General features: G+C 34.6%; 1 protein-coding gene across 1 annotated transcript in view; it reads left to right on the forward strand.

The window, feature by feature from the left end:
* The window catches only part of gatad2b (GATA zinc finger domain containing 2B), a 60207-nt gene that overhangs the window by 42138 nt on the left and 4567 nt on the right, over positions 1-13502 (forward strand). The window contains exons 3-10 of the mRNA XM_073821861.1: positions 101-230; positions 339-470; positions 4988-5116; positions 5464-5634; positions 8038-8407; positions 9099-9301; positions 11048-11158; positions 11345-11543. Of these exons, the coding sequence (XP_073677962.1) occupies positions 101-230; positions 339-470; positions 4988-5116; positions 5464-5634; positions 8038-8407; positions 9099-9301; positions 11048-11158; positions 11345-11543 (1445 nt within the window). The remainder of the gene's footprint in view (positions 1-100; positions 231-338; positions 471-4987; positions 5117-5463; positions 5635-8037; positions 8408-9098; positions 9302-11047; positions 11159-11344; positions 11544-13502) is intronic.

Here is a 13502-nt window from a genome sequence, read left to right on the forward strand (position 1 = left end):
CTTTAATGATTTTATCCTGCAGGTGTTGCAATGATTTGTTTTTAATCTTGACTTCCTTAAAAGCTGCCCCTAAAAATTTCTCTATTTTGGCTTCTCATAGTGATATAGTTCAAGAGCGACGTACTCCATCACCAGACGTTATCATTTTATCAGACAACGAGGCGTCCAGCCCCCGAAGCACACCTCACCCTGAGGAGAAACAGCATCAGGCCAACCTGGAGATGTTTAAGGTGCAGTATCCCATGGAGGATCAGATCTATCATTGGTTACCCTCCATTAAACCCTTTGAATGAGTCTCGTGAACCTGTTTGCTGATCTCTTGTGTGTTTGTTCTCCAGGGGAAGACTGGCGACGAGCGGCAGCAGATGATCAGAGCTCTCCGAGAGGAGCTCAGGCTGGAGGAGGCCAAGCTGGTGCTCCTGAAGAAACTGAGACAGAGTCAGATGCAGAAGGAGAACGTAGTGCAAAAGGTCAGAACCGTACACAATACCCTGTGCCTCCATTTACTCTCCGCTTGAAGCCAACTGGGCCAGTAACTCTACACTCTGTCAGTTGTGAATTTTAATTATATTTATTGGATGGACAGGCATGTTGGAGACCTTTTTGGAATCGAGAAAACATCTCAGCCTCATACCTACCATACCGCTGTGCCTGTTAAGTGTAGTGTGCAGTTAGATCAATGCAGATCAGGCAGGTAGCGGTTTCTTTAGAGACCGGAGACATCAAAAGCTGGCTTTGATATCACTGTCAAAAAGTTATTTGAATATAAAAGAACTAAAGTACATGGTAATCAAGACATTCACAGGATTTTTTAAAATAAAATCGTATTTCAGATGGTCGGGCAAAATAAAGTGGATGGAGTAGCTGCAGCGTGTCAGAAATAGAACAAGATGTCCATCAGCTGAAGCGACTCCTGGTGTAAACAGCTTAGTTTAGTTTCATCTTATTATTTTTATTTAAATGGAAGAGATCTTATTTTGCACTTTTCTGGTGTAGAAATACACAGGCTTGTTTATTGTCAGCATCTAGACTACGTTCACATTGATTTAGGCTATGTTTACACTAGTGTGTTTTCGTTTTAAAATGCGTAACTTTTGCTACGGTTATGCCAGTTGTTTACTCTACTCCGGCGTTTTCGACCCTTGAAATTGAGACTTTCGAAAATGCTGCAGACCCCATTGTAGTGTAAAAACACGGGGGTTGTGTTTCACTGTACATGAACCTTGTGTATCCTTGATGACCGTGTAATTTGTTGCGTCTGATTTCGGAGGCTCATTTAAGAAAAGTAACCATTAAAGTGCAAAGTAAAAAAATAAATTACAATATTTTTACACCCCAAGGAGTAACGGTAAGTATTTAATGGTTACTTCTCTTAAATAAGACATCCTTGATTTCATATGCAGCTTGAATGGTCATGTGACATACGTTTTCGGTTGTGTAGTGTGGATGGAGATCATTTCTAAAACACAGTGAAAACGCCAGTGTAGACGAGGATAGTTTTCATTTTAAAATGTGTTTTTAAAAGAAAAACTAATTAGTGTAAACGCCTTAGGCCTGTATGAAGCCATGTGAGAAACCAGAAGTATGAGAAAGTAAAAACTGAGTTGTTGGCTGGATTTAAGCATTTTAGTTTTTTTTAGAAAACTTAAATTGAGCAAGAATGCATTAAATTGCTCAAAACTGACAGTAAAAGTGTGATTATTCGCAAATAATTGCATCCAAAATAAAATGTGTACTGTGTACATGTACATGTTTAAGAAATATTTATGTGTGTGTGTATATATGTATGTGTTATATTACGTAAACTCAAACTTTTATTTTGGATGCGATTAATCGATTTGATAGCACAATTTAGAGTGGGAACAAGTTTACAATTTCAAATAAATGCTGTTCTTTTGAACTTTCTGTTAAATGTTTCCACAAATATATTAGATAATAAAATTATTTTTAACAATTAATAATTTTTTTTTTTTTTTTTTTTTTTTTTGAGCAGCAGATCAGCATATTAGAATGATTTCTGAAGGATCTTGTGACACTGAAGACTGAAGTAATGGCTGCTAAAGAGTTATCTTTGCCATCCCAGGAATAAATAACATTTAAAATTATATTACAATTAAAAATAGTTTACAACTATTACTAGTTTTACTTTTTTTTTTTTTTTGGTCAGATAAATTAAAATTAATCTTACCAACCCCAAACTTTGGAACAATAGTGTGCAAGTCAATGCAAAACACAACGACAAAATGTACAAAAATCTACTGTAGTGCAGGCCTGGCTCATGAATATTAGTTAGGTCACATGACTTGATGATCCAAACAAATTATGAACCAGTACAAAATTGAGTCTCCACTGTGGTAGAAGTGCTTGTATTATAACAAATTTTTTTTATTTAATTATTATTATTTATTTATTTTTTTTTCAGTTTTGATTAGGGATGTAAAGATATCAAAATCTCACGTTACGATAATATTGTGATGTGAAGCCTACAATACGATGTTTATTGCGATTTTTTATTTTTTTTTTTTTATTTTTTTTTTTTATAAAGGCGAATGGAGTATTGAAAAAACATTTTCCATTTTCCAAATCATTCTATCTAATGCACTTTGAGAGTTTAAAATTAAGAGTTCCAACCAATGTTCTTAACTAAGAAAACTTGAGTAAAAAAAAAAAGTCAGTTATTTGACTTGTACCTGAACTTTAAAGGGGACTCATCCTTCTTTTGTGATTAATTACATTCACATTGGTGTTTTAGGAAGCTAAACAAATTAGAATATAATAATAATAACAATGACAATAATAGCTATATATTGTAAAACGGTTACACTGCAAAATAAATGAAAATGAATATGATATTTTTGCTTTGCACTACTGTAGGGAAATTACAATACTACTTTCCTAATTTCTACACTTGAAAGAGATATTTTGAATTTGGACTGCAGTAACGTTACCTATTTAAACAGCTAGCTATCAGCAATTCATTCTGCACTTTTAAGCTTTTATTTTGACAGGAAACTCCACCTTCAGTGAAAACAGCCTTACAAAAATGTCTCACTGCAAATCTAGTGAAATACTTTGACCATCTGCTGCGAAAATTAAGCTTAAGTGGTGGTCATTGCGTTCCAAAACACACACTAAACTCACAGCAGATGCACAAACAAGTTCACTGCATTCACTGTAAACAGAGCCGTTCTGAGGTGCATAAAACACCAGATCATGAGCTGATTTGTGTAAACAAAGTATGCGTTTTCAGGATACTGTGCCAAAGCATAATGCCCCGAAACACAACTTTTAAGTTTAAATATATTTTAAAAACTACACACCGTTTCATATCGTCTTGTGACCATGATAATTTCGAGACAGTTTTGCTATCGCAATATCACGATAAAATTGACTTGAAGTGAAGTATTACTTTTAACACCCTCTGTTCTGAATCTTACTGAACACTTCCACTTCCAATTTCTGTGAAATCAGCCTTCAATCTGCTTTCTCATAGTTGTCTCTGCATATTAAACTGTAATTGGAGACAGCACTTTAGCACCAAAAAAAAAAAAAAAAAAAATCAGCATTGACTGATTGTCGCAGTGTTGTATGCTGTAAATCTGCCTGAATTTGTACTCCACATCTCCACTGCAGCTCCTCTGTACAGCATGTTCACCTTCACTGTTTTAGCACCAAGCAAAATAACCTTCCCTCGTGTCCAGCTGAGTGTAATATTAATGCCAGGAAAAACTGTCGAGGTAAATCGTTTTATTGTTGAAAGGACGTTAGTTGCTAGCGGGGGTGAGATAGGGTAACGGGGAGCGAGACGGGCAGCCATAACCTCACAGATACCATATCACAGCTCGGTGTAATGTTTGTCCACGTAGTGTGGCATTGAGATGTTTTGTCTTTGCTTCTCAACTCAGTGTCTGTCTAGATGCAGGAACGGCCTATAAACACTCACTCACGTCTGACGTGTGAGTGTCACAACATTCTGCATGAGAGGCGTTTGCTTAAACTGGAAGATGATTTGCTTAATTGAGGATGAAATATGGTCAATAAGTACAAAACATATATGTGACCCTGGACCACAAAACCAGTCTTAAGGTTAAATTTTACAAAACTGAGATGTATACATCATATGCAAGTTCAATAAATAAGCTTTCTATTGATATATGGTTTGTTAGGATGGGACAATATTTGGCCGAGATACATCTATTTGAAAATCTGGAATCTGAGGGTGCAAAAAAATCAAAATACTGAGAAAATCACGTTTAAAGTTCTCCAAATTAGGTTCTTAACAATGCATATTACTAATCAAAAATTACATTTTGATACATTTACAGTAGGAATTTTACAAAAAATCTTCATGGAACATGATCTTTACTTAATTTCCTAATGATTTTTGGCATAAAAGAAAAATCAATAATTTTGACCCATACAATGTAATTTTGGCTATTGCTACAAATATACCCCAGCGACTTAAGACTGGTTTTGTGGTCCAGGGTCACATATAATATTGTAATAATGCACTGTTTTTGGGCATGCACAGTATTAACTCTTATTATTTGATTTATGTATCATGATGTTCCTTGAAATTCCTTAGCATGTAAATTACCATAATAGATGAATAAGCTAATTGTTTTTTTCGTTGTTTTATGCATAAATGCATAAAATGTCTCTTCTACCTGTCGTATATCTTTGAAATAGGTGTGAGATGTCACATATGGCTGTTTAAAAAAACAAACAAACAAAAAAACAATAAAGCCAATGTTAAACAATGTATAAGGGAAGTGCTTGGATCAAAAAGGAACAAAAAATTCCCAAACAATCAGTAAAATCCCAAACAATACCTATTTTTCAGCTTCCAATTGGTGGAAATCGCACAACAGCTTTAACTGGAAAAAATGGTGCTTGAGTTCCTCTAATACGTTGTGGTTCTATTGAACTCTGTACAGTATGAGCTTTTGATTAGAAGGACTCTGACCTCTCATTTTTCGTTTTCCAGGTGCCGGTGGTCCAGAATGCCCCGTCATCAGTGCAACCGTCACCCATGCACAGCTCTCAGGGGCTCGGGAAACTACCTGTGCGACCCGGCATGCACTCATCTGAGCCTCAGAGCCTGCGCACTGCACAGGTACATGGGAATATACTGGTGCGCATTAAACCCTTTCTAAATATGAGCAGTCTACATGCATTACTGATGCACAATGCACATGGATACTCCTCATTATGTTGTACACATTAGACTGAACATGTTAGAGCCTGCTGTTGGTTGCCATGGGAGCGACACCTTAAGATCAGCATAACTGTATAGATTGGTACCAGTTACCATTTTTAATTACGGTCCATCTGTTGAGTACAAACAAAGCATTTGATGTCAACAATATGCAATCTGATATACGGTGTCTGCTGACATCTAGTGGTCATACAGTGCATTGCATGGATATTAATAATTCTGTATGTGTTTTTTCCCCCCCTCAGGGCCACACAGTAATCAGGTCTGCTGCCAATGCATCTTTGCCCCCAATGATGATGTCACAGCGGGTTATTGCACCCAATCCTGCCCAGCTTCAGGGTCAGAGAGTGCCCTCCAAGCCTGGCATGGGCCGCTCCTCCACAGGTGGTTTGGGGAACGCAGTGAGCTATCAGCAGGTAAGGTCAAACAGTCAAGCTCACAGCCATTAGTCCTAATTTGTTATGTGGGTTTCCTCCACTGCAATTTATTAACATTGAGCTTTTAGAACAATTATACAATGTGAACAGCTCGCATGTTGTTTTGTTGTTGTTTTTTCTAAAGGTCATAATCTGTTCTGGGAGTTGCTGTGACACATTTGTACTATGTTCAGTACATTTATTACTGGCTTTTTTTTTTTCTTTTTTTTTTTCAAAATACTAAATTCGTGAACTAGGACGGAGTGATATAGGAAAAGTCTTTTCAGTCTTTTGATAAAATATGTGACCCTGAACCACAAAACCATAAGGGGCAAATTTTTTGAAATTTTGAGATTTACATTAGATTTAAATAAGCTTTCCATTGATGTATGGTTTGTTAGGATAGGACAAGGTTTAGATATGTTGAGATACAACTATTTGAAAATCTGGAATCTGAGGGTGCAAAAAAAAAATCTAAATATTGAGACAATTAATGATGCCCAAATTAAGTTTTTAGCAATGCATATTACTAATCAAAAATTAATTATGATTTTTGGCATAAAAGAAAAATCAATACTTTTGACTCATACAGTGCTACAAATATACCCATGCTACTTACGGCTGGTTTTGTGGTCCATGGTCCTACGGCTGGTTCTGTGGTCTCAGCATTGGTGAGCATTTCTTCAGAAATCTAAAAATGTCTTACCGACCCCAAACTTTTGAACAGTAGTGTATGTATGAACAGTGGAGATCAATATCAGAGAACAATCTATAAATGCTTGATTTTTTTTTTTTTTTTTTTTTTATTCTGATATAATGTCTTTATCGCTCAAAATTTGAAGTAATGTTAGCTGTAGGTATACCGCTGTTCTACTAACATGTTTGGCAAAATATCCAAAGAATTTCAGCAAAAAACATTATTTGGTCCCACTTTACATTAGGTGGCCTTAACTACTATGTACTTGCATTTAAATTTATAATTTGGTACAATGTACTTATTGTGTACATACATGTTTTTACATTGTACTTATCTTCCTTACACCCTAAACCACCCTTAAACCTACCCATACAACCAAACCTGTCCCTAACCTTACCCATATCCCACCTTAATAGAAGCAAAAGTGTTTTGCAATGCAATATGACCACATTAAGTACATTGTACTTATTTTGATGTAAGTACATAATAGTTAAGGCCACCTAATATAAAGTATGACTTTATTATTTTGTGGAAAACACACTGATCAAAATGAGAGAACAGTAACCACTGTAGCACAAAAGATGATTACAGCTCAAATTTAGGAGGGTTACAGCTGTCAGAAATTAGTAGGAAGTGTAGAGGCCCTTGCTTTGAATGATTTCAGAACATCTGCAGCCGCAGGAAATCGCTTGTTTCTCACACTACCCTGGTGTGATCTTGGTCCACTTTTCTTCCACTCATTCTCATAGTTTGGTAACTATAGTGGGTTTCTAAGCCATAACTTTGTCGCCAAGGATTTTCCACAGATTTTCAATCAGGTTTGGACCAGGACTCTGGCTCGGCCATTTCATTATTAGCTTCAAGGAACTGCATGTTGCTGATGCAGGTTCTGATAAACGTTTGCATTTACTCTGCCATTTATCTGTATAAGAGGCCCAACTCCTGCTGCAAAAAACATCCCCCAAAACATGATGAAATATGCTTAAAAAACTGTCCATCTACTCCTGTTCGGATAACTTCAAAAAGGACTAAGCAGTGACCATGAAATGTAAAAAAAAAAAAATTTTGATCTCCACTGTACATATGTCTCATTTACATGTACTTTTAGTCATTTAACAGATGCTTTTATCCAAAGTTGCTCACAAATTGGGACAAGTTAGTTAATAAATAACAAAACATGTATTTTCCGCTTTCCTCTTTTTCAATAATGAAGACAGACAAAACAATTTTCAATGTTTTAATGTACACTAATGTAGCAATTTCATGTAATAACCAAATATTTTCCCCTAAATTTAGAAGTATTTGACATGAAGTGCAAATACATCTGTGAACACTTCTGAGTAATTTTTAGTTTTAAGTAATTGTTTAAGACTGTTAATTCAAGTGCACCGTTCGAAAGAAACTGAACTAAAGGTCGCTCTTTTATTTCTCTTTCTCTTGAGGTTTGAATCACATTTTTAAAATATCTCTTCCTTATGATAGTGCATAAAACAAGCCAAATGGAACGGGCTTTAACTTAATAGCCAAATAAAAACTCTGCATTAAATCACAGCAATATTCATAGTGTTGTTTAGTTTTATATCGCCAACAAAATCATATTGAATATGTTGTATATTCAATATATCGCCCAGCCGCAACATGAATCATTCATAAAAATGGATTATGTCGGTTACTGATGATTTGCCCTTTCGCTTTGTGTGGTGCAGGCTGCCAGCCAGCAGGTGGGGGTCTCGCAGCGTTCAGGCTCGTCTTCAGCTATCTACATGAACCTGGCACACATGCAGGCAGCAGGAGCAGCTGGCGTGGCTGGTGTCGGGGTGGGCGTGAGCGGGGTTGGTGCTGTCAGCCCCTCCACCCTTTCCAGCGCCTCCAGCGTGGCTTCTCTGAACGACCAGGCCAGCAGCCAAGCAGCCGCTAAACTGGCCCTCCGCAAGCAGCTGGAGAAGACCCTGCTGGAGATACCTCCACCTAAACCTCCAGCACCCCTGCTGCACTTCCTGCCCTCTGCTGCCAACTCTGAGTTCATCTACATGGTGGGGTTGGAGGAGGTCGTGCAGAGCGTCATTGATAGTCAGGGTAAGCACAAGAGGAACAAACCAAAGCACAAAACACAGTACACAGTAGGTTTGCACAATATGGCCCAAAAAAGTAGTTGTAAAGCAGTATGATAAGCATTGATGTCTAATGCTAAGATCAAAACTAAAAACTTTGACCCTGGACCACAAAACCAGTCTTAAGTTGCACAGATATATTCGTAACAATAGCCAACAATGCATTGTATGGGTCAAAATTATTGATTTTGCCAGAAATCATTAGGATGTTAAGTAAAGATCATGTTCCATGAAGATATTTTGTAAATTTCCTACCGAAAATATATCAAAATGTTATTTTTGATTAGTAATATGCATTGCTAAGAACTTCATTTGGACAACTTTAAAGGCAATTTTCTCAATATTTAGTTATTTTTTTTTCTTCCATATTTCAGATTCTAGATTTTCAAATTGTTGTGTATCAGTCAAATATTGTGCTAACAAACCATATTTCAATGGAAAACTTGATTATTTAAATAAAAGGAACCCTTATGACTGGTTTTGTGGTCCAGGGTCACAACAGGGTCACAATTGTGGAAGTTTAAGACCATTCACACTTGACCCAAAAGTGAAGTGAATGCAGTTTAATAATCATCCAAGGCCATATTGCAGTTTTTTTTTTGAAGTAATTCTGCTCAATCACTAAACTTCTGTTTTCTGTTTTTGCTGTTTCTCAGGTAAAATGCGGGGGTCAATGCCACACGTGGAACCGTTCTTCTGTGCCCAGTGCAGGACTGACTTCACCCCACACTGGAAGCAGGAGAAAAGTGGTCGCATCCTCTGTGAGCAGTGCATGACGTCCAATCAGAAGAAGGCCTTAAAGGCCGAGCACACTAACAGGCTCAAGAATGCTTTCGTTAAGGCTCTGCAGCAAGAACAGGTCAGTCAATATCTTCAGTTTTAAAAATCTAAATGATAAAATGAAGCTTGATGATTCTCTATATACAAAATGTTTCAGTAACACACCACAAACTAGTATGCTACAGTTGTGTTATTGTTAAATAAAATCAATTCTGTCATTAATTACTCGCCTTCATCTCGTTCCAAACCCGTAAGACCTTCATTCATCTTCAGAACACAAATTAAGATATTTTGGATGAAATCCAAGAGTTTTTTGACCCTGCATAGACAGCAGTGAATGCAGCACAACTGACTCGTTCAAGGCCCAAAAAGGTAGTAAGGACATTGTTCAAATAGTGACATCAGTGGTTCAACCGTAATGTTATGAAGCTATGACAATACTTTGTGCACAAAGAAAACAAAAATACTGACTTTATTCAAAAATTTCTTCTCTTCCGTGTCACATGGACTATTTTAATGTCCTTACTATCTTTCTGGTCCTTGAATGTGTCAGTTGTGTTGCTGTCTATGCAGGGGTTAAAAAGTTCTTGGATTTCATCAAAAAAATCTTAATTTGTGTATCTTAAGATGAACGAAAGTCTTACGGGTTTTGGAACAACATGAGGCTCAGTAATTGATGACAGAATTTAAATTTTTGGGTAACTATCCCTTTAAGGTGAAGTATGGTAGTTTCTGTGCTACTAGTGTCACCTAGTGGAATTACAAAAATAAAGCATATTTTTAAAGCAACCTTTGAGAAAGAGAATGTATTTTGACATAAAATTACAAACAAACCTTTGTTGAAGTACTAAAACAAAATAAACATTCAAAAAAAAAAAACTAAAGCATACTAAAAACTATTGTACTGTAGCATATAAATACAATTGAGGCCAAAAGTTTACATACACCTTTCAGAATTAGCAAAATGTTAATAATTTTACCAAAATAAGAGGGATCATACAAAATACATGTGTTTTTTTTTTATTTAGTACTGACCTGAATAAGATATTTCACATAACCCTATATTTGAACCCTTTCCAACAATGACTGTATGGTTTTGAGATCCATCTTTTCACGCAGAGGACAACTGAGGGACTCAGATATGCAACTATTACAGAAGGTTCAAACGCTCACTGATGCTCCAGAAGGAAAAATAATGCATTAAGAGCCAGGGGGTGAAAACTTTTGAACAGAATAAAGATTTTTCTTATTGTCCTAAATAACATTTTTTTTTTCATTAGTGCTGCCCTTCAGAAGCTACAGAAGATACGTGAATGTTTTCAGAAGACAAAATAAGTTAAATTTACCCTGATTTTCACCCCCAGCTCTTAATGCATTGTGTTTTCTTCTGAGGCATCAGTGAGTGTTTAAACCTTTTGTAATAGTTGCATATCCATCAGTTGTCCTCAGTGTGAAAAGATGGATTTTAAAATCAGACAGTCATTGTTGGAAAGGGATCAAATACACAAAAATGATGAAAAACCAAAGAATTTGTGGGATTTTTCTGAAGAACAGCGGGCAGTTTAACTGTTCAGGACAAACAAGAGATTCGTTATCACTAAAAAAAAACAGCTGTGGATCATACAGGTAACACAGTATTAAGAATCAAGTGTATGTAAACTTTTGAGCGGGGTCATTTTTATAAATTAAACTATTATGTTCTCTTGTGGACTGTATATAAATGTAAAATATCTTCTTCAGGTGACTTGGTACTGACATTCCTAGCTTGTAGTTTTTGTAACTGCATGTTGACTTCCTGTTTCTGTATCTGTCTCTGTCCATTCAGGAAATAGAGCAGAGGTTGCAGCAGCAGGCTGCTCTGTCTCCCAGCTCTGCCCAGACTGTGCCCAGCGTGAGCAAAGGGGAGACCATGATCCGACACCATGCCCTCCGACAGGTGGGCACTCTCATTGTGTACAAATAATGGCATCTCTTGAGACCATTTTTATGGATTTTGAAATGGCTGTTTTATTCTGGCCTTTCAGCTAATCACAGATTTTAATGACTAATGATTCTATCAGTTTAATGGTACAAAGAGGTGTCATGAAATTTAACGCTGATTCTCTCTAATTTTCCCTTTCAGACTCCCCAGCCACAGGCCGCTCTACAGCGTGGTCTGTCCAGCTCAGCACGAGGTGTCCTCTCTAACTTCGCCCAGGCCTCCCAGCTCTCAGTGGCCAGCGGGCTGCTGGATATGACAAGCAAGCGCTGTGGCAGCAGCAGTTCCAGCAGCAGCAGTCGGGCTCAGCATGACAGCCGCAGGCAGATCTACAACATCCCTGGTAAGATGATGCAGTTTAATTAGGAATACACAGCATACCTTAATTACTTTTAAAGCAGAACGGTGAAGAAGTGTTGTATGAGTTAAGGAATCATGTTTTGTTAAACTGACGTTCATTCACTCCTGAGGTCCAGTTTTGACTTATTGATTATGCACTTCTTCATATGCTAATGGACCCCAAATAAACTCACTAGAATAAAATGACCAGAGAAAGTAATATGCAATAATGTTTAAGATAAGGGAAGAGTTCAGGATGTAAAATTATTATAAAGCAGTGAAAGTCAACACTCTGTTCATTTGAACAGTGGCTGGAGCAAATGCTTAACAGAGTTTTCTGATGTCATAAAAAAGGATGAGCTAACTTAACTGAAGTTAGTTAATATCTAACATTCTTTGTTTGAAGATTCCCCTTGTTTTAAAATATATTTATGTGTGATTTATCATTTATTTGAATATAATTGTATTTTTTCTACTTGTTTTGACCTTTTTTGGCTTTTGGCTTTTGGCTTTTGACGTAAAAGTGTCCAAGTATGTTTGGGGGCCACTGAATATACAAAATATATTTAAAATAAATATACTTCAATATTTTTTTTTTTTTTTTTTTTATTTAATTTTGATTACGTTGAATTTAATTTATTTTACTTTTTTATTTTAATGTATTGTTATTTTGATTTGATGTAATTTACCTTAATTTTAAATGTATTTACTCATTTATTTTGAATAAATTTTATTTTTATTCATTTCTCCTTTATTTTGTTGTATTTTTTTTTTTTTTAAATATTCTAGCATGATTGTATTTATTTTATTATTAATAGTGTCCAAAAGTGTCAAAGTATGTTTGGGGGCCACAGAATATATAAAATATATTTTTAAAAAATTGTTGACTCAATTGAATGCGATTTACTTTAATTATTTTTATTAATTTTCTCCCTAGTTTTTTTTTTTTTTTTTTTTTTATTACAATTAAATTACTTTTTTATTTAATTTAATGTCATTTACTTTAATTTTAATTATATTTATCAATTTATTTTTTAATAAATTTAATTTATTAATTTTTTCCCTTTTTTGTTGTATTTTTATTTTTATGTTCTAGCGTGATGATGGTATTTATTTTAATGTTAATTTATTTTTCTACCTGTTTGATTATTTTAATTTGGTCTTTAGTGTCCGAGTATGTTTGTGGGCCCTTGAATATACACAATATATTTTTTTTATTCAATTTAATGTAATATACTTTAATTTAATTTTAATTGTATTTATTAAATTATTTCAAATACAATTTTATTTTTATTCATTTCCTCCCTTGTTTTGTAATATTTCATTTTAATGTTTTGGCATGACTGTATTTATTTTAATAATAATTTATTTTTCTACTTAATTTCGAAATTTACGACATTTACAGTAATATCGACTTTCGACTAATTATACACAATCCATTTCAAAATGTAATTAAAAAAAATATTTTCTTTATTTTGATTCAATTTAATGTAATTTACTTTAATTAAAATTTAATTGTATGTATCAATTTATTTTAAATTAATTTTATTTGTATTCATTTTCTGCCTTGTATTTTATTTTTAATTTCTGGCTAGCTTGGTTGTATTTATTTTTCTACTTTTTTATTTTAATTTTGACTTTAGTGTCCAAAATTAAGTTTAGGAGCCACTAAACATACAAAATATATTTAAAATTAAATTAAAATAAGTGTAATTAAAAACAATATTTTTATTTAATGTTTAATTTAATTGATCATTTGTATTTATCAGTTTATTTCAAATTTATTTCATTTTTATTAATTTTCTCCCTTATTTAATTCTATTTCATTTATATGTTCTGGCATTTCGCACAATTTAATGTAATTTACTGTAATTTAATTTTAATTGTATGTATCAATTTATTTTAAATTTAAATTAATTTTTATTCATTTTCTGCCTTGTTGTATTTTATTTTTAAGTTCTGG

This window comes from Garra rufa, chromosome 17 (assembly GCF_049309525.1).
Source record: "Garra rufa chromosome 17, GarRuf1.0, whole genome shotgun sequence".
Taxonomy (NCBI): Eukaryota; Metazoa; Chordata; class Actinopteri; order Cypriniformes; family Cyprinidae; genus Garra; species Garra rufa.